General features: G+C 32.0%; 1 protein-coding gene across 4 annotated transcripts in view; it reads right to left on the bottom strand.

Annotated features, from left to right (window-relative positions):
* LOC115891191 (ankyrin repeat domain-containing protein SOWAHB) overlaps nucleotides 1-22,642 on the bottom strand; it is a 329,208-nt gene that overhangs the window by 76,248 nt on the left and 230,318 nt on the right. For 3 of the 4 annotated variants that reach the window (XM_030911602.1, XM_030911598.1, XM_030911599.1), the window contains 2 exons: nucleotides 10,535-10,573; nucleotides 3,242-3,346 (listed from right to left, as the gene is read on the bottom strand). In XM_030911602.1, the coding sequence (XP_030767462.1) occupies nucleotides 3,242-3,346; nucleotides 10,535-10,573 (144 nt within the window). The remainder of the gene's footprint in view (nucleotides 1-3,241; nucleotides 3,347-10,534; nucleotides 10,574-22,642) is intronic. The other variant, XM_030911600.1, reaches the window with a different exon arrangement.

Raw genomic sequence — 22,642 nt, 5'->3', positions numbered from 1 at the left:
CGACAAATTCGAAATCTTGGCAACGTGTGTTACGTGTCTGGTATCAATCGGTCTGTCGGCAATAGCGTCCTGCCAAATCCACGTTTCGTTCGCGCACCAGTCGCCCGTCCTCACGAAAAATTAAGATTAATCGCGGTCTGGAACAGATCTAGGAATAATTTGACTTGTCAAAAATATTAATTCGACTTTCCAGTCGGACACGACAAGACAGGTTTCGATTGGGGAACCTATATGCAGCAGAGGAATTTTTAGTTGTTAAATACAAAGAGGAGTCTATCGTTATACAGTGAAAAAATTATAAGTAATTTTAAAAAAATATATTGATATAAACACACCGGAAAAATCTAAGGATATCATTTTATTAAAGTTAAAAATAAATGTTTTGAATAAACAACCACATATTTGTAGGCCGATTCTTTCTACTTCGATTGAAACGAAGTAGTCACACTAGTTATTTCTAAATTTGGGATATTTGCAGAAGTGTTTGTGCATTTTTTGTCAAATGTATAAAAAGTACCTAGCATCAATTGTTCCAATTTAACATGTACTGGCTATGTTTTTATGATAACTGGCCAGAATTCATTCAAATAACTCTGTTTAGTATTAAACGACATTATGGATCGTAGACATCTTAACAGAGACGAAATGCTAAGGGCCATGGGTATGCTCGAAGCTGGAATGCGCCAAATCGACGTAGCTAGAACATTAAATACAAGGCAAAGTGTAATATCGCGATTAAGTGCACGCTACCGTGAAAGTGGTGATGTTGCTGAAAGGCACACAGGGCGACATCGCAACCTAAAGAACGAATGGTAAATTTACTACAATAATCTGTGGCATCAAGAAATGACCCTCAATATTGTTATTTAATTCACAAATTAATTTTTTTTCAGTGCAGACTTAAAGCACGAAAAACCCCTGTATATTGCTAAAATTAAGACAAAAAAATTACAGTTGTCTCTTCCAAAAACACGATATTATAAATCTCTCTAAGCTTCCAAACGATCTAACCCATCAGTCACTCTGTCATCGATAGGTACCCTCGCAGGGCGTCAAACTGACCAGATTTGACATCTGTGCAGAAATACGAAGGATACGCGGCGCCAGAATTCCGGCTTGCGTTCACCCTAAAATATCGAAATTAAGGGCCAAGGAAGCTCTTAAGGGCTGAAATGACATTCGATATTGGGCCTGTCAAGATTCTCGACGTGCCTACGAATCAAATTAAGGATAGCAGGCGATAATTGGCCAGAAATGGTACCGGGGTAGTGTTACAAGGATGTGGAGAATTTTCGAATGTCTTACAAGGTAATAAAAGTGGTACTTCGGTTCAGGAAGTTTTTTTGTCAGTCAAAATCTAAATTTTAACCAATTGCAACAAAATTACGTGAAAATTCTCCATAGTTGAGCAATTTATCGATAGTATTGTCTTTCAATTTATCGATAGTGTGCCTTGTAGCAGCAATTATAATAAGTCCCCAGGATCTGTCTACATTCTCTTTCCCAACAATATTAACTGTAACTAGGTCACGTCCAAAACCTACAGAACATGCTGTGCCTACAATTTTTCCAAATCAACCCTCTTATGGACCCTCTGTGCATGTTCCCATAAAGAGAAAACGTCCCGATGAAAGAAAACAAGATTTGGAAATTCAGGATGAAATAAATATTGAAAAGTATCATTATTATTATGAAATGGCAATATATTTTAAGGAAATTAAATGAATTCGTACTTTATTTCAGTATTTTATATAAAAAAAATTATATCTTATCTTTTTATTTACGATTTATGGAGATGGTTACTTGATGAACATCGAACTATAAATTACTAAATGTTAATAGTTAATTCTATCTGATATCCACATTTTTTAAATATGTTCGGCAAATTTTTACAATTATTTTAAATTAAACTTTAAAATGTATTCTGCCGTTATCATATACAATACATTTTCTTAACTTGTCGATAAACGAATTAGTTTTCAAATTTTTTAATATTTGGAAACTTTTTATCACAGGTATATTATTACTAGTTGCTAAATACTCGCTATCGCAATTTTAGGACATGCTTTTTATTATCTAGATTTTATTTTGTTCATCTTATGCTGTAGTTTATTTCATATTAATATTCGTGCTTTAGATCTAAATTTTAATGCTATTCAATTACTTTAACGCGATAAAAGGTTAATGTTATTTTTTAATACCTTTCTGTATAATATTTTTCATATTTATATCTGGCAAAACTATCAATAGATACTATTATTTAGGCAAAACCTATATGCAGTACCATATGGCACAATACAAAAGCCGGACTAGTGCGGTGACGTCACAAATCGATGTCTCTGGCCTGTCTGTCATGTTGGTCATGCTACTATCTATGTTGCCATACTATTAAGAAATTTAACAAATTCCGAATTTTCAAAAAAAAATTTCGCGAAAAATACCTCATACGCGTGTTTCTGGGGTTGAACTATAATACTACCAGTTAAAATACTTGTACTTGTTTCTGGGACACCCTGTATATCCTAAACGATAAGTAGATTCGTTTACCTGTACCAGCTCTAAATATAATTTTTACAATATAAAGCAGTTGTTGACTTTTCGAAAAAAATCAAATCAATTTTTAATAAATAACTTTTAAACAAATATTATCCCTACCTTGCGACTAAATATATTATACATGTTGAAATAATTTCCACAGTTTGCTCTTTGTTCCATACAAATGAACAAAAAAACGACGCCAGGGTTGGCTTGGATACGAGAATCGCATTTTATATGTTAACTTAAAATTATATGCTGAATATCCAACTTCACACCGTTTTTTTTTTCGATCATATAGATTAATTAATTGCAAAAGGTTTCTAATAATTTTTAAGTTAAAATAACACCAATAAATTCAAATAAATATTTTCGGTAGCACGTTTATCAGCGTATAACCTTGTTCATTTAAATTCCGAAATTAAACAGTTGTAAACAATTTTAAAAATAATAAAACACACAAAAACAAATAATTAAACCTAATTTTCAAAAAAAAGTCTAAAAACAAATATAGAACCAGAATTAAAAACAATTAAAGTAATTTATAGCCATAATTATCGTTAACAGAAATAAAAAAATCAATTAATGCATTTTAGATATAGTAAAAAACGAAAAGTAAAATAATTTTGACGTCCTATAAAGTAGAATAGACTTGAAAAATGAATATTTTTTTAACAAACATACTAAAAAAACAAAAAAATCCTACCTTTTTGTTGACTAGTCTTGGCTCTTCCTTTGCTAATTTTAGCAATTCCTGCAAATCTCCCTTGCTGGTTGTCACATACCATTCCTGACACTTCTTAGCATCAATCTGAAGCCAAGAAAAATAAATAAAAACTCAATCTATCGATCAAAAAAAAAAAATATCAGAAATCAAATATACATATATGCATTACAAAATAACAAAGTTTTATTTTTAAAACCCTGTAAACATTTCTTGAATACAAATCCTGGGATTTTCGTCACTGGAACAAAGTAAGTCTACAAAATAAAGTTATTTTTTGTAAGCAACACCGACCGTCTTGAATCCTGTATTAGTAATACAAATTTACCTCATACAATAAATGCTTAACTTTTTAGGAGGTATATCCCTTACCGTCGTAAGAAGCAAAAAAATACCAAGAAAAACTGTTTAAAATGTCTATATGTATCTATTCCAGAAAACTAGCTTTTAGCAGATATGTCTATTATAAACCTTTGACGTTCTGTTAAAATTTCACTATCATAATTAATTAATTTATTATGAAACACTACACTCGCTGAAAAATTCAAATCAAGAACTATTCCTCCACAGAAAGTTTATATTGATTTATATAGCTTCATAGTGTAAACAAATTTATTTTTCTGTATATTTTAGCGTCAAATACACAATAAACTAACCTGGAAACAATTTTAACACTCTTAATTGCACATAGTTCATGAAAACACTGAAAATATCGAACACTAAACACACGAAACACTACAAGCCAACAGGAGTTTTAAATCCAACTGCGGAGTTTTGCGTAACAAAACTAAACAAACTATCTGCGCTCGAGATTCAATAAAAAACTATAAAAACTGAATAAACAAGAAAAAAATTGAGACAAGAAATATTAATTGAACGTGTGAAAATATATTATACAGGGTGTACATAAAGTCTAATTTAATATAGTCGAATTTTTTGATACAAATCTTATAAATATAAAAAAACATAATTATATACAGAGTGGTCCATTTTTTTATGTATGTAGTATGACTTTAATAGTAAAAATATTTTTTTTTCAGAATAAACATTAACATTAACCGTCCATACAAAAATATTAATAAGCATTTTTTAACGATTTCTTATCTCGTTCTTTCTTCCTGTTTGTTTTAATCTCTTTTTAATTAGAGCCCAAAAAAGTAAATTAAAAAACGACATAATAAAACGCACACAGGAGGAAGACCAGAAACCTTAGATCATGAAAGTTCATAGACACCGCTACACCTCTAGAATGCTTAGAAATAGTAACTTTTTGAATTTTTATATTCTTAATAATAGTAATGAATATTGGAAAAGTAGGAAGAGTAACAGTTTTTGATGAAACTGTTCTTATTAAAAAATTAAAGACAAAAATCCACCGAAATACTGGATTTTTTGGTTTTGGCCAAAATTGTTCGAAGACAAAGGTTGAAAAAAACTGCTTTCTAGGAAAATCTACGCATTGAGGCCTTTGAATGTTTATATATTTTAAAAGTACATAAAATTTCCTACAAATCCTGTAATTTTCATAATTTTATCGCTCAGTTTACTATTTTTCTACACACCTTGAAAATGTGTTAAAAATAGCCAATTTTTCCATTGATTTCGATTCATCTAAAAAAGCTGAAAATGAACGACTTTTTTAAAACCAAAGCAATAAAGCCTCTAAAGGTTTATATATTCTAAAAGTGCGTAAAATTTCCTACAAATCTTCAAAAATTCATGATTTTATCACAACATTTACCTACTACTTTAGTAGGCCAATTGAAATCATCTAAAAAAGCTGAAAATGAACGACTTTTTAATAAAACCAAACCAATAAAGCCTCTAAAGGTTTATATATTCTAAAAGTGCGCAAAATTTAAATTTGGTATTTTTTTAAAATACCAAATTTAACTTAATAACGATAAACTCAACCAGCACGAATATATTTTATAACAAAACACGTAAACATTGACCTCTGAATTTTTATTGCAAGGCATGATACATCTAATTTAACAATTAATTACGTTTAATTGTTTCGGCTTCAATTAAAATTAAACAATACGAACTTATTACTCGTATAACCAGTTGCTATTAAAAATTAAAGTATTGTGTGTAGGCCATTAAAAAAATCTAGAATTTCTAGTGCATTAAGTCCACCAGTGTTGGTTGTCTAATAATAAGAACTAGGTATAATGTTTTAAGATCATAAAAAAAAACGATTTTTTGTACAAAAAAAAATAAATTAGCACGTGACAAGATACTGACATTAATAATAATAATAATAGAGAAAGAGAAACCCAAATATGGACCACTATAAAACAAACACTTAGTAGATAAAATAGTACTTTACCGCAAGGGTAGATTAAATGATACTTTAACAGCGAGGATAGGTTAAAAACTTTATTTCCTCTCGCACGTTTTTTAATTGCTTCCATTTTTGAAAATTTTTGTATTCCTTTCATAAGTTATTCGGACACGACGATAAAATTGCATTATGGTCTCCCGAAATTAATTCACTCGCGATTTTCGGTTGACGATAAAATACTATTTTATCGTCTTGTATAAAAAATAACTATTTCTCGATAAAATAGATTAAAATAAATGCATTATTTTCTATTTCAAAATTTAAGACGGCTTTTTATGTTGTAGTATAATGTTCGTTCACCCTGTATATTTAGTTAATTGAATTTCTCAATGAGGTTAACTGGAGAGAAGAGTCTTCCTAGCACAAGCATAAAAAACGATCACAGATAAGGATCAGCCTATTTATAGTTCGTGTGTAGTACCGTATAATAAGTTACATATTAATTAAAAGAGTGATTAATGGTAGTGCCCGAGACTTGAAGAAAAAACTATATAAACGATAACGTGCGAATATCGCTTAATATAACGGAGGGGTACTGCCAGTGAATTTCTGGTCTAGACCATAACGTATGCTTCCTGGATGCAGCTATAGCACACTCTAAACTCTGATGTCAACATAATAAAAACTTTTTAAATTCATCTCTGTCATACGTTTGAAGTTCCTAGTTCTATTTTTGCTATTAGTACATATTCTAGTACCGAAATTTTAAATTAACATGATGGATAATTAATAATTCGTAAATGCAAGTGAAACTAGGAATTATATTTTTACACGTATTCCAATGATTATAAAAAATAGTAAACAGTGTGAAAAAACAATGATAGTTTTTAGACTGGTAGGAAATATTATGTACTTTCAGAATAAATAAAATAAATTGCCCTTTTAAAAGCTTTAATGCTCTGGTTTTATTAGAAAAAGTCATACTTTTCAACCCTTGTTTTTAAACAACCTTCGATGATAGTTACAAGTTCGTCTACAATTAGTAACATATAACATAAGTTTCATTAAAATCTGTGACATAACCAAAATCGTCAATTTTCATGACTATATGTATGGAAAATCTCGAAAAATGGCCCATTTTTGACGATTTTTAATACACTTTCAAGGTGTGTAAAAAATAGCAAACTTAGTGATAAAATTATGAAAATTTCAGGATTTGTAATAAATTTCATGTACTTTTAGAATATATAACCTTTAAAGGCTTCAGTGCTTTGGTTCTATTAGAAAGTCCTTTTTTTCAGCCCTTGTTTTTGAACAACTTTTAATGATGTGTAGTTAAAAGTGCATCTACCACTAGTAACATACTCTTATACCCAAAACGGACTATTTTTTCTTATTCCACGCCTTTTAATTAGTTAATAACATAAGTTTCATTAAAATCTGCGACTTGACCAACATCGTCAATTTTCATGACTATGAAAAAAATATGTATGGAAAAAAGTCGAAAAATTGCTCATTTTTTACGATTTTTAATACATTTTGAAGGTGTGTAAAAAATAATAAACTTGGTGATAAAATTATGAAAATTTCAGAATTTGTAGTAAATTTCATGTACTTTTAGAATATATAACCTTTAAAGGCTTCAGTGCTTTGGTTCTATTAGAAAGTCCTTTTTTTCAACCCTTGTTTTTGAACAACTTTTAATGGTGTGTAGTTAAAAGCTCATCTACAACTAGTAACATACTTCTATGCTCTAATTAGTTAATAACATATAAGTTTCGTTCAAATCTGCGACTTGACCAAAATCGTCAATTTTCATGACTATATTTATCGAAAAAAGTCGAAAAATTGTCCATTTTTGCGTATTTTTTAACACATTTTCAAGCTGTCTAGAAAAGTAGTAAACATAGTGATAAAACTATGAAAATTTCAGGATCTGTAGCAAATTTCATGTACTTTTAGAATATGTAAACTATTAAAGGCATATATCCTCCAGTTTTACTAAAAACTCAATTATATCAAACCTTGTTTCTGAACAAATTTTTTGATCATGGTTACACATTTTAAAACTCTCAAAAAATTAGTAAACAAGATCATAGAATTTTGAAAATTCCAGCATTTGTAGAAAATTTTATGCAGATTTAGGATATATAACTTAATTATTGAATTAATTAGTCAAAATTGGCGTTTTTGTTTACTATAACTATTATTTACATTTCCGGGACTACCAAATCGTCTTCTAATTCTCTTTTAGGTCTTTTTAACAGTATTTTAACCAGAATTTAACCGTTCTAAGCCTATTCTTGGCCCATTTTCCGTACTTCCAACACCCCCAAAGCTGTATATAGTAAATCTTCCTAGAAATTATTCACACAGCCCAGCGCGCCGTGTTATGCAAAACGTTTTACTTTACATTTTCGCTACGTTTCGACACGAACGACTCTGTTGCTCATTGGCAGATCGTCGGCAGTCGATAACGCGACCAACTTATTAAAAATTTATTATTAATGGCCCAGGAAGTCCGTGTACAAATGGCCTTTTTAACGTATACGCGTTTTTTTTAAATATCTTCCATCGATAAAGTAACTTTTAGTGATAAATTAGTTTTTTTTTAAATTGTAATCATTAGTAAGTTATGCATTTCCACTCGAGTGGACTTGTGTGTTTTAAATGTATTACGTAAATTTAAAAATATATCACTCTGACCACTGAATTATTTACAGGATGTCCCAATATTCCATGGAGATAAAACTACTAAGTATATTTAGAATCAAAATTATGTTTTAATTGAACACAATAAGTTTGCTCTGTACAGGGTGGGTCAAATTCGACGCTTTTAAATGGAAACACCCTTTTCTATAGGAGATAGACGAAAACTAATATCGGTGTCTGGAGCTCAATTTTCATCAAAAGCATGATGGTGAAAACCGCACATCAATATCTGTTATCGTTTCGGAGTTACGTTAATAATTTAAGAGTTATCAACAGAAAAATTGATTTTTTATTTGGGACACCCTTTATATTTTTAATTAACTGAAAAGAATTTAAAATTACCTTTCCAAAAATATAGCACACTTGATATTTTGTTATAATCCTCTTCGAAATACAGAATTTTTAAAAGTTCGCCACTTTTAACTAGTGGGATTTGGACCCCTTATTGATGATATGCCCCTAATGGAACTCGAAAACATTTTTCCAGCAAGACGACGCACCGCCTCTGAACGCCGAAGTTATCAGCAAATTTTTGCAGCCAATTTCAAGAATAATTGGATAGCTAACCAAGATCCCAGCCGTTGGCCGTCGAGGCCGCCTGAGTTAGTGCCCATGGATCTAATCCTATGGATATATTTGAGGAAGAATAAAGGTTCCTTATTCTTCCGTATAATCTAGACAAGAATTAAAAATACTTAGCAGTTATGGGAGGGTATCTTTCGCCTCCACTGAATTAATGAATTCCGCGAGAAATATTCAAAAACTGCCCCGTCTCTCCATAACAGAAGACGGTCGATATGTCGAACACCTGTAGCAAAATCTCATGTCTTGGTTTACTATTTGTTTTTATTGTTATTAGACATAGTTTAAATGTGTTGATGTTGGTTAAATATATTTTAAATTGTTATAAAATTCTGCATCTCTCATAGCAAATATTATTTTCGTTTTAATTGATGCTCACAGCTGGAATTTTTTTGCATTACGGTGCCGGTGCCGTTCAAAGCCTACTTATTTAAAGCCGGCGAATTTTTATATACTCTATATCTCGAAGAGGAATCGAGCAAAATATCAAGTGTGTTATATTTTTGGAAAGGTAATTTTAAATTATTTTCAATAAATTAAAAATATACAGGGTGTCCCATATAAAAAATCAAATTTTCTGTTGATAATTTTTAAATTATTAATTTTAAAAAATTATGCTTAAACCATTAAATTCTATGTGAAAAGGTGCTTTGGAAATGTTTTCATAAAAATACAAAATTTTCCATAGCAAAAAAGTTACAGCGATTTGTTAAAAATGCATATTTTTGAAAAACACCCCGTAACTCCTCACAATATGCGGTTTTCACCGTCTCATTTCATGTCTCTTAAATAGAAATAGTCAATACAGGTCATTGTTGATAAAAAATAAACATGCATGTTGAGTAGATAGTTATTTGAGTGAAATGATAAATTTGGGAACTTTTTAAGTTTTTCTTCGAAAAAATTATGATAAAACAGTTTCTGTTGAACTCTTGGCAGAAAAACATTTAGTAAACATGTTTAATTTATGTCAATGATGACAGGTATTGCTAATTTCGATTCCAAATATCTCGAGAACCATTACTCGCAGCGGTTTTAACAAAAACACTTTTTTACATAAAAAAAACATCCTAAATATATATTTTTTTACTCAGTAGTTTTATACAGGTACGGACGACAAACCAGTTCAAACCAGTTAAAACTTATGTAGGTGGTGCCCTCCACAAGTAGGAGTCATATTGACATCAAAATCAAATTTCTCATGTCAAAAACTCCCAGACACCAATTTTCATCAAAATATGACGTTACTTACTAAATTATTTGGAAAAAATCAAAAAATCAAAATAGAAATGAAACTTCTACACCCTGTATCTCCGTAACTAAGGATTTTAGGACATACATTTATACGACCTTTTTTACTTATACGGTTCTTAAAATATCTTAAAAGATGTGTTTTATTTTTTTAAAGTTAACCATCTATCGGGCAAACTAAGCACTTTTGTACGAGTTATATAGAAGACATTTTATACAGAGTTATACAGAATATTGACGTTACTTTAAAAATTATTTGGAAAAAAATCGAAATACAAATGAAACTTCTACACCCTGTATCTCGGAAACAAAGCATTTTATAACATACATTTCTACGAACTTTTTTACTTATTTTTATCTGCAGAATATACTGCCGAAGTTTCCGGAATACAGTTCGGACCACCCTGTATTATAGAAAATATCTTTATACAATAATGACTTACGGGAGTTTGTGTAGATGTCTCTGAGTCATCGCTAACACCCTGTAACAAAAAAAAACATAATTTAACAGAAAATCAGTAAAAAATAGTTATTTATGTAACAATTTGCGAAATGAATGTTATGAATGATAATCGGTTTCTAAGTCATTGTTTATGTATTGTTTAATGACAAAGTTCTGTCAGGTTCAAACGTCGCCGTATTTCCTAGAAAGTTTTGTGAAAAAATGAGTGATAATGACGAGTCTTTGGATATGCAACAAGCTGCTGAAACTGCGCTATCCACGTTAGTGCCCGAGAAGTCGAAAAACTTATACGAGACCACCTACAACAACCTTGAAACCTGGGTCAAAGAAAAACATGTTGAGAATTTCACAGAAAACGTACTGCTAGCCTATTTTCTGAAGTTAATCCACTACCTTGAAGCCGTCAACTCTGTGGAGTAAATATTCGATGCTCCGCACCATGATTTACCTGAACAGAAACGTAGTAGATATTAGCAAATTCACAAACCTTATTGCATTTTTACAAAGAAAACCTTCCGGATATCAGGCAAAGAAATCAAAAGTATTTACAAAACTAGTATTACAATATTTTTTCTACGACTAGCCTAGAAAATGCAGTTTGACACGGAAAACTCGATCTGAAATTGGCGTTTTGCAAACTGTTGTGTGCTAAGGATATAGCGAACGGCATGTGTCATTTTGCACACGACATGTGCCAATTTTAACATTTTTAACCTCCAATGTTTAGCTGAAACGCCAAACGCAACGCAGCCGTCACAAAAGTGTCATCATTACATCGCAAATTATTTCACTAATTTGTAGTCGTAGAAAAAATAGCGTAAAAAACTCGTTCGAAAACTTCTTTGTACACTCGTTCGACTTGTGACAACTTCACAATAAACTGTCGAACTGGTGTGCAAAACGTCGTTTTCGAAACTCGTTGTTTAGTATACTATTCACTGTTTCTAACGTTTTATTTTTTACTTTTAGGCACTAGTGTCACTTTTAGATACTAGTGCCTAAAAGAATTTCATTTCGAATCTCAAATAAATATCCAAAACTGACAATTTCGAAACGTTTTCACAAAAAGTTATTTCTATAAAAAAACATTGGATTCAAACCTTTTCTCTGATATGCACGGTATTTAGTGAGTAAAAACCCCGATACTGATGCGATTTTTCTGATGCGACCGCAGAAGCCAAAAGGGATTCTATTACCGTCTCGTCTTCGCCGCGGTACCCGATAGGTACCGATAAAATAATTTCCCCTGTATGGTGCGCGACGCATAAATAACGTTGCGCAGAAGTAAATTATCGCCGCTATCTTTGCCGGTAACGCGATACACGTAAATCAGTACCGGCGGTACTGCCCGGCCCCTCGTTCCCCTCCGCGCATCAGGTATATAGTTTTTTTTCTTTTCGTTTTCGGACACCCACTCTACCGGGTACTACGGAAAGTACCGTGGTTTCGAGTAAAGGAATAGGTTAAAGGCTTTGATGCTTTAGTTTTATTAGAAAGTTGATTTTTTCAATCCTAGTTTTTGAACAATTTTTGATGATAGTTAAATTTTTGTCTAAAATTAGTAACGCAGTCTTAATCCCAAAACGGACCATATTTTCTTATTCTACGGCTTTGAATTAGTTAATTTTTTGTTTCATTAAAACCTATGACTTGATCAAAATCGTCAATTTTCATGACTATATGTATGGAAAAACTTTTTTTCAAAAAAAAGCGATTTTTTACAAATTTTTAGAGGGTTTAGAAAAATAGTAAACTTAATGATAAAATTATGAAAAATTCAAAATGTGTAGGAAATTTTATGTACTTTTGGAATATATAAACCTTTAAAGGCTTTGATGCTTTCGTTTTGTTAGAAATTAGATTCATTCAAGTCTTATTTTTGAACCAATTTTTAATGACAGTTAAAAATTCGTCTGCAATTATTAGTAACGTACTCCTAAGCCCAAAACGGACTATATTTTACTATTCTATGCCTTTTAAATAGTTAATAACATTAGTTTCATTAAAATCTGTGACTTGACCAAAATCGTCAATTTTCATGTATGTTTCGTATAGGGAAAAACTTCGAAAAATTGAAATTTTTGGCGATTTTTTACAAATTTTTAGAGGGTCTAGAAAAATAGTAAACTTAGTGATAAAATTATGAAAAATGCAGGATTTGTAGGAAAGTTTATGTACTTTTAGAATATATAAACCTTTAAAGGCTTTGATGCTTCCGTTTTGTTAGAAATTTGGTTCATTCAACTATTGTTTTTGAACAACTTTTGATGACAGTTAAACATTCATCTATAATTAGTAACGTACTCCTAAACCCAAAGCGGACTATATTTTACTATTCTATGCCTTTTGATTAGTTACTAACATTAGTTTCATTAAAATCTGTGACTTGACCAAAATCGTCAATTTTCATGACTATAGTATGGAAATACTTTGAAAAATTGTAATTTTTGGCGATAACTTTTGATGGTAGTTAAAAGTTCGTCTACAACTAGTAACATATAACATAAGTTTCATTAAAATCTGTGACATAACCAAAATCGTCAATTTTCATGACTATATGTATGGAAAACTTCGAAAAATTGTCCATTTTTGACGATTTTTAACACATTTTCGAAGTGTGTACAAAAATAGTAAATTTGGCGACAAAATTATGAAAATTTCAGGATTTGTAGGAAATTTTATGTACTTTTAGAATATATAAACGTTTAAAGGCTTTGATGCTTTAGTTTTATTAGAAAGTTGATTTTTTCAATCTTTGTTTTTGAACAATTTTTGATGATAGTTAAATTTTTGTCTAAAATTAGTAACGCAGTCTTAATCCCAAAACGGACCATATTTTCTTATTCTACGCCTTTGAATTAGTTAATTTTTTGTTTCATTAAAACCTATGACTTGATCAAAATCGTCAATTTTCATGACTATATGTATGGAAAAACTTCGAAAAATTGACCATTTCTGGCGATTTTTAACACATTTTCGAAGTGTGTACAAAAATAGTACACTTAGTGATAAAATTATGAAAATTTCAGGATTTTTAGTAAATTTTATGTACTTTTAGAATATACCACCCTTTAAAAGCTTCAATGCTTGGGTTTATTAGAAGATCGATATTATTTATCCTTGTTTCACAAAGCGATAACAAAGACTATTTTAACATTGACCAGAACTAAAAAAAAAGTAGAGAAACAGCAAAAACAAGATAAATAAAAGAGAACCAGTGAGGGAAATAAAGATAGTTAATATGACACACAGAATTTAAAAAAATACCTAATGTCTCAATATAACTTATGTTAGTTAATGTTATACCTATATCGTTTAGCACTTTTTGGCTATCCCCTGTACGTCCTGTATGGTTCTTTTTTATCCCGTCGCTGTCCGTATAACTTTAACTCGTTGATATGATCTTTTAACTGCATATTAAACCCGAGTATAAGTTGTAGCCATAAATATATTCGCATTATTTGTAACTACCCGTCGGTTAGCCTTATTGATTTAGCTGGCTTGTAAACGCCTGTTTCTCTTTCTTTTTTTGTTGTTGTTTGTTTTCTTGTTTTTCTCCTTATTTTTTACGTTATTTTTGCAGATTGGTTTTTTTTGTCTTTAATAGGTTGTCAGATTTAGAAAACCAATATTTCTTTGATTAAAATGAAATAAGAGGAGGAGCTTTTGTCTTACGTTGAAATAAACTAAAAAAAAGATAACAAAAAAAAAATAATTTAATTATATTATAGCGCATATAACATAGATTATTCTATATTGAAATAAAAAACCTTAATAAAATTTGATTCTAGCAATTTAAGTAAAGATTACATCAGTCTGATTTCTGATAAGTTAACCTAAATGGGCCATTCTTCATCTTTGAACATGATTTTTACAAAACCAAAACTGCCGAAAAATAAGTCGTCCAAAATTAGGCAAATCAACTTGTCGTGTCCACATGCAATTTGGACCTGTGATGTCCCCAGTGTTGCCAAACTGTCCAGGATTATAGTCTATAAATCTCAGACACATACATAAGTAAACCTAAAGTATTTCTAAAATATTTTTTTACTTATGTTTCTGGGAAACAAACCAATAAAAAAAGTATTTAAAAAAAACAAAAAATATTTTTCCTCAGATTCAAGGACAAAATCCCCAAATCAACAACCTCGCGTGGTCCTATCCCATTTAAATCCTTGTACCAGACCGGTATAACGGTCAAAAACAAACGTCTACGACCGTGCTACCCGTGCCCCTCCAAAGTCCCCAACAGCACCCCCCTGCGACGATTTATTTTAATAGGGATTATATTCAAATTTGATTTTGGGAAGCACGCGACTAAAACACGACAGTTTGGATACATACAGTGGTGGCCAAAAGTATGGAAACTATTTTAATTTGTCATTTATGCTAAGAAATTGAAATATGAAATAAAACGACTTATATAATCGTGACCTACAAATTATTTCCTACAAAACCTAATACATTTAAATAAAAAATTACAGCTATCAAAAAATATATAAAAAATTATGAATATTTTCTTGGTCAAAAGTATGGAAACTTAAGAAGAATGTTTATTAAAATTCAAGATAATATAAAAATTACTAATATTTAGTGGAATATCCCTTTGAATTAATTACTTCTCTACATCTTCGTGGCATCGAATCGATCAATCTCGTACAATCTTTACTGGAAATGGCCGCCCATTCAGTTTTTAGCACTTCCCATAATTCATTTTTATTTGAAATAGAATGGCTTCAATTTTGCTATCCAAATGGTCCCATACATTTTCTATGGGGTTAAGATCCGGAGACTGTGAGGGCCAATCCATTAGTGGAACATTATGTTCATTTAACCAATTTTGAACAAACCGAGATTTGTGCTTGGGATCATTGTCTTGCTGGAACAACCATCTGAGTGGCATTTCTTCATCAGAATGAGGCAGCATATTATTCTCCAATATGTCTTTGTACAAAAAACGATCCATTATCCCATCAATTTTAACAAGAGGACCAACACCTGAGCGAGAAAAACACCCCCATACCATTATACTCCCACCCCCATGTTTTACTGTAGGCATCTGGTACTTATGGCTGCACCGTGTACCTTTTGGTCTTCGGACATAACGTCTCCCGTTACTACCAAACAGTTGAAACTTGCTTTCGTCGCTAAACAGTACAATATTCCATTTCTGATAAGACCAGGTGAGATGATCTTGAGCAAATTTAAAGCGGGCCATCCTATTTTTCTTTGATATTAGTGGTTTCTTCACCGCAACTCTTCCAAAAAGTCCCATGCCATTCTTCTCACCGTGCGTGCAGACACCGATATTCCCCTTTCACCCATTTCTCGAGAAATGTCTGTGGATGTTTTTCTTGGATCTCCCATTGATATTCTCTTCATTACTTTCATTGTCCTGTTGCACAACTTTCTTGGTATTCCTGACTTAAAAGCTGTTGAAACGTTACCTGTTTTATTAAATTTACGAATTATTTTCGAAACGGTGCCTTTTAAAATGTTTAAATTTTTACTTATTTGAATTTGTTTATAACCGCTCTTGTATAATTCAACTATTTTATTTTTTAAATCCGTAGAGAAATATTTAGACTTGGGCATGATGTTTATATTTATCTGAAGCAAATCGTACCGTTTATCAGCTTAAACTAAATAGTTTTAATATATTTATTTATGGTTTCCATACTTTTGGCCACAAGAAATCTATTGTTCTCCTACAAAAACTGCTAAACAGATTTTTTTCGCTGTGTAATTTTTGGAATACTTTTATTTGCTGATAAGCTGTTCATTTATATTCCTGAGAGTTTAAGCATAGCAATATTTTCTGTGATATTTTAAAAAGTAAAAAAATTCCATACTTTTGGCCACCACTGTATAAGAGAAAAAGTTAAATAAAATTATTATATTATGATGTACCAATGAAGTTTCAGCTCAGGAAAATGACAAGAAACGGCGAGACATCTACTATAAAAACTAGATTTAATTTAAAATATCAGAGATATCCTCATAAAAATTAAAATTCAAAATTATCAGGTGCCCATATTAGTCGACGCCGCGCCGTGGTAACCGTGCTTGTTGATTGTTTCCATTTTGACAACTCAATTACTGATGTTCAATTTTGTAAGCAAGCCTATGTAAAACTTGAAGATTGGTGTAAAGGGAAAGGAATCAAAAATAGTAGACTGGACATTGTTTCAGTAGATCGTCTGCGTCGTTGCTTGCAGATTCAGGAGTGGATTTATTAACTGTTAAAAGATATGGTGGTTGGCGCTCTAACACAGTGGCAGAGAGCTATATAGAAAATGCCAAAGAAAATAAGAAAAAAGTGCCATGTAATATTTTGGGTAACATTTCTGGCAATGATGGGTCTTCAACAAGGTCAAGCACTCAGGAAATAAATTTACTTTCTAAAAATTCAACTCACCTGTCATCGTCTGGAATTAATTTAACCAATTGTACTGATATTGTAATTAATGTTTACAATAAATAAACGTATTTAGGTAGGTTACCTTTTTTTGCTTGTTTCTTATTTTAAAATTTGCGTGTTATTATGAATTCATAATGACATCCAAATGACAATATTAAATGTGTCATAATGACATTGTCGTAGATTAATAAATAAAGTATAGATGCCCGTTTCGATATTTTCAGCGTTCTGGCCAGTACTGTCCGTAATTTTAATTAGAAAAAAAACAACGAGCGAACGACCGAGTCCAGCACTTTCGCTCCTTGTGCGCGAGGGCCCGGCCGTTGATGATTGCCTGTCAGATGACTTGCAACCCGATGCCAAGACTAAACGGTCAAAGTGACTATAAAAACGGCGGGGTACCACGACGCGCGCGTTCCGTTCGTTTTATTATTAATGTTCCTACAACGATTTGACAAGGCTCTTGACGAACTGCCAACTGATCAACTCTGTTCTCTTTACTTTATAACTGTCTTTCTCTTTTTTATTTTTTTTTCTATGCGCGTTTCGTGGCTACATTTTCAAATAGACATTTGTTTGTTTTATTTTGATTTTTAATCTTCTACCTCCTATTCTACTAGATCGATTTTATCATCTTGTCTAAACAGAAAAACCTGTGTACAAATACAATTTCATGTAGCTGAGGATATAATAATTTTATAATTAATAATGAATTTGTACCCCCCGAATCATACTTCTTCAGCTAATGGTAAACTGCTGATGGACATATGCCGTACAGTTCAAAAGGACAAAGTCCAGGGAGGTTTTCTCATTATACTTCGGTTTTAAAATATTCTTTTGGTGATAATAATGTTATTTAATAATGAATTTAAACCCTCCAACTCAAGAATCGTACTTCTTCAGCTGATGGTAAACTGCTGATGGACACATGCCATCCAGTTCAAAAGGACCCAGACCAGGAAAGTTTTCTCGTTATAATTTGGTTTTAATATATTCTTTTGGTGATAATAATGTTATTTAGTAATGAATTTAAACCCCCCAACTGAAGAATCATACTTCTTCGGCTAATGGTAAACTGCTGATGGACATATGTCATCCAGTTCAAAAGGACCCAGTCCAGGAATGTTTTCTCATTATATTTCGGTGTTAATATAATCTTTTGGTGATAATAATGTTATTTAGTAATGAATTTAAACCCCCCAACTGAAGAATCATACTTCTTCAGCTAATGGTAAACTGCTGATGGACATATGTCATCCCGTTCAAAAGGACTCAGTCCAGGAATGTTTTCTCGTTATAATTTGGTTTTAGTATATTCTTTTGGTGATAATAATGTTATTTAGTAATGAATTTAAACCCCTCAACTGAAGAATCATACTTCTTCAGCTAATGGTAAACTGCTGATGGACATATGCCATCCAGTTCAAAAGGACCCAGACCAGGAAAGTTTTCTCGTTTTAATTTGGTTTTAATATATTCTTTTGGTGATAATAATGTCATTTAGTAATGAATTTAAACCCCCCAACTGAAGAATCATACTTCTTCAGCTAATGGTAAACTGCTGATGGACATATGCCATCCAGTTCAAAAGGACCTAGACCAGGAAAGTTTTCTCGTTATAATTTGGTTTTAATATATTCTTTTGGTGATAATAATGTTATTTAGTAATGAATTTAAACCCCCCAACTGAAGAATCATACTTCTTCGGCTAATGGTAAACTGCTGATGGACATATGCCATCCAGTTCAAAAGGACCCAGTCCAGGAATGTTTTCTCATTATATTTCGGTGTTAATATATTCTTTTGGTGATAATAATGTTATTTAGTAATGAATTTAAACCCCCCCACTGAAGAATCATACTTCTTCAGTTAATGGTAAACTGCTGATGGACATATGTCATCCAGTTCAAAAGGACTCAGTCCAGGAATGTTTTCTCATTATATTTCGGTTTTAATACATTCTTTTGGTGATAATAATGTTATTTAATAATGAATTTAAACCCTCCAACTCAAGAATCGTACTTCTTCAGCTGATGGTAAACTGCTGATGGACACATGCCATCCAGTTCAAAAGGACCCAGACCAGGAAAGTTTTCTCGTTATAATTTGGTTTTAATATATTCTTTTGATGATAATAATGTTATTTAATACTGAATTTATACCCCCCAATCCAAGAAACGTACTTCTTCAGCTATTGGTAAACTGCTGATGGACACATGCCATCGAGTTCGAAAGGACCCAGTCCAGGAAAGTTTTTTCGTTATAATTCGCTTTTAACATATTCTTTTGATGATAATAATGTTATTTAATACTGAATTTATACCCCCCAATCCAAGAAACGTACTTCTTCAGCTATTGGTAAACTGCTGATGGACACATGCCATCGAGTTCGAAAGGACCCAGTCCAGGAAAGTTTTCTGGTTATAATTCGCCTTTAATATATTCTTTTGATGATAATAATGTTATTTAATACTGAATTTATACCCCCCAATCCAAGAAACGTGCTTCTTCAGCTATTGGTAAACTGCTGATGGACATATGCCATCGAGTTCGAAAGGACCCAGTCCAGGAAAGTTTTCTCGTTATAATTCGCTTTTAACATATTCTTTTGATGATAATAATGTTATTTAATACTGAATTTATACCCCCCAATCCAAGAAACGTACTTCTTCAGCTATTGGTAAACTGCTGATGGACACATGCCATCGAGTTCGAAAGGGCCCAGTCCAGGAAAATTTTTTTCGTTATAATTCGCTTTTAACATATTCTTTTGATGATAATAATGTTATTTAATACTGAATTTATACCCCCCAATCCAAGAAAAGTACTTCTTCAGCTATTGGTAAACTGCTGATGGACACATGCCATCGAGTTCGAAAGGACCCAGTCCAGGAAAGTTTTCTGGTTATAATTCGCTTTTAATATATTCTTTTGATGATAATAATGTTATTTAATACTGAATTTATACCCCCCAATCCAAGAAACGTACTTCTTCAGCTATTGGTAAACTGCTGATGGACACATGCCATCGAGTTCGAAAGGACCCAGTCCAGGAAAGTTTTTTCGTTATAATTCGCTTTTAACATATTCTTTTGATGATATTAATGTTATTTAATACTGAATTTATACCCCCCCAATCCAAGAAACGTACTTCTTCAGCTATTGGTAAACTGCTGATGGACACATGCCATCGAGTTCGAAAGGACCCAGTCCAGGAAAGTTTTTTCGTTATAATTCGCTTTTAACATATTCTTTTGATGATAATAATGTTATTTAATACTGAATTTATACCCCCCAATCCAAGAAACGTACTTCTTCAGCTATTGGTAAACTGCTGATGGACACATGCCATCGAGTTCGAAAGGACCCAGTCCAGGAAAGTTTTTTCGTTATAATTCGCTTTTAACATATTCTTTTGATGATAATAATGTTATTTAATACTGAATTTATACCCCCCAATCCAAGAAACGTACTTCTTCAGCTATTGGTAAACTGCTGATGGACACATGCCATCGAGTTCGAAAGGACCCAGTCCAGGAAAGTTTTTTCGTTATAATTCGCTTTTAACATATTCTTTTGATGATAATAATGTTATTTAATACTGAATTTATACCCCCCAATCCAAGAAACGTACTTCTTCAGCTATTGGTAAACTGCTGATGGACACATGCCATTGAGTTTGAAAGGACCCAGTCCAGGAAAGTTTTTTCGTTATAATTCATTTTTAACATGTTCTTTTGATAATAATAATGTTATTTAATACTGAATTTATACCCCCCAATCCAAGAAACGTACTTCTTCAGTTATTGGTAAACTGCTGATGGACACATGCCATCGAGTTCGAAAGGACCCAGTCCAGGAAAGTTTTTTCGTTATAATTTCCTTTTAACATATTCTTTTGATGATAATAATGTTATTTAATACTGAATTTATACCCCCCAATCCAAGAAACGTACTTCTTCAGCTATTGGTAAACTGCTGATGGACACATGCCATCGAGTTCGAAAGGACCCAGTCCAGGAAAGTTTTCTCGTTATAATTCGCTTTTAATATATTCTTTTCATGATAATAATGTTATTTAAAAATGAATTTATACCCTCCAATCAAGGAAACGTACTTCTTCAGTTAATGGTAAACTCCTGATGGACATATGCCATCGAGTTCGAAAGGACCCAGTCCAGGGAAGTTTTCTCATTATACTTCTGTTTAAATATATTCTTTTGATGATAATAATGTTATTTAATAAAGAATTTATACCCCCCAATCCAAAAAACGTACTTCTTCAGCTATTGGTAAACTGCTGATGGACACATGCCATCGAGTTCGAAAGGACCCAGTCCAGGAAAGTTTTTTTGTTATAATTCGTATTTAACATGTTCTTTTGATGATAATAATGTTATTTAATACTGAATTTATACCCCCCAATCCAAGAAACGTACTTCTTCACCTAATGGTAAACTCCTGATGGACACATGCCATCGACTTCGAAAGGACCCAGTCCAGGAAAGTTTTCTGGTTATAATTCGCTTTTAACATATTCTTTTGATGATAATAATGTTATTTAATACTGAATTTATACCCCCCAATCCAAGAAACGTACTTCTTCAGCTATTGGTAAACTGCTGATGGACACATGCCATCGAGTTCGAAAGGACCCAGTCCAGGAAAGTTTTCTGGTTATAATTTGGTTTTAATATATTCTTTTGATGATAATAATGTTATTTAATACTGAATTTATACCCCCCAATCCAAGAAACGTACTTCTTCAGCTATTGGTAAACTCCTGATGGACACATGCCATCGACTTCGAAAGGACCCAGTCCAGGAAAGTTTTCTCGTTATAATTTGGTTTTAATATATTCTTTTGATGATAATAATGTTATTTAATACTGAATTTATACCCTCCAATCCAAGAAACCTACTTCTTCAGCTATTGGTAAACTGCTGATGGACACATGCCATCGAGTTCGAAAGGACCCAGTCCAGGAAAGTTTTCTGGTTATAATTCGCTTTTAATATATTCTTTTGATGATAATAATGTTATTTAATACTGAATTTATACCCCCCAATCCAAGAAACGTACTTCTTCAGCTAATGGTAAACTCCTGATGGACACATGCCATCGACTTCGAAAGGACCCAGTCCAGGAAAGTTTTCTCGTTATAATTTGGTTTTAATATATTCTTTTGATGATAATAATGTTATTTAATACTGAATTTACACCCCCCAATCCAAGAAACGTACTTCTTCAGCTATTGGTAAACTGCTGATGGACACATGCCATCGAGTTCGAAAGGACCCAGTCCAGGAAAGTTTTCTGGTTATAATTCGCTTTTAATATATTCTTTTGATGATAATAATGTTATTTAATACTGAATTTATACCCCCCGATCCAAGAAACGTACTTCTTCAGCTAATGGTAAACTCCTGATGGACACATGCCATCGACTTCGAAAGGACCCAGTCCAGGAAAGTTTTCTCGTTATAATTTGGTTTTAATATATTCTTTTGATGATAATAATGTTATTTAATACTGAATTTACACCCCCCAATCCAAGAAACGTACTTCTTCAGCTATTGGTAAACTGCTGATGGACACATGCCATCGAGTTCGAAAGGACCCAGTCCAGGAAAGTTTTCTGGTTATAATTCGCTTTTAATATATTC

Source organism: Sitophilus oryzae, unplaced genomic scaffold (assembly GCF_002938485.1).
Source record: "Sitophilus oryzae breed Bouriz unplaced genomic scaffold, Soryzae_2.0 scaffold_979_pilon_pilon, whole genome shotgun sequence".
NCBI lineage: Eukaryota > Metazoa > Arthropoda > Insecta > Coleoptera > Curculionidae > Sitophilus > Sitophilus oryzae.
This window is presented reverse-complemented; position numbering and strand designations above follow the sequence as displayed.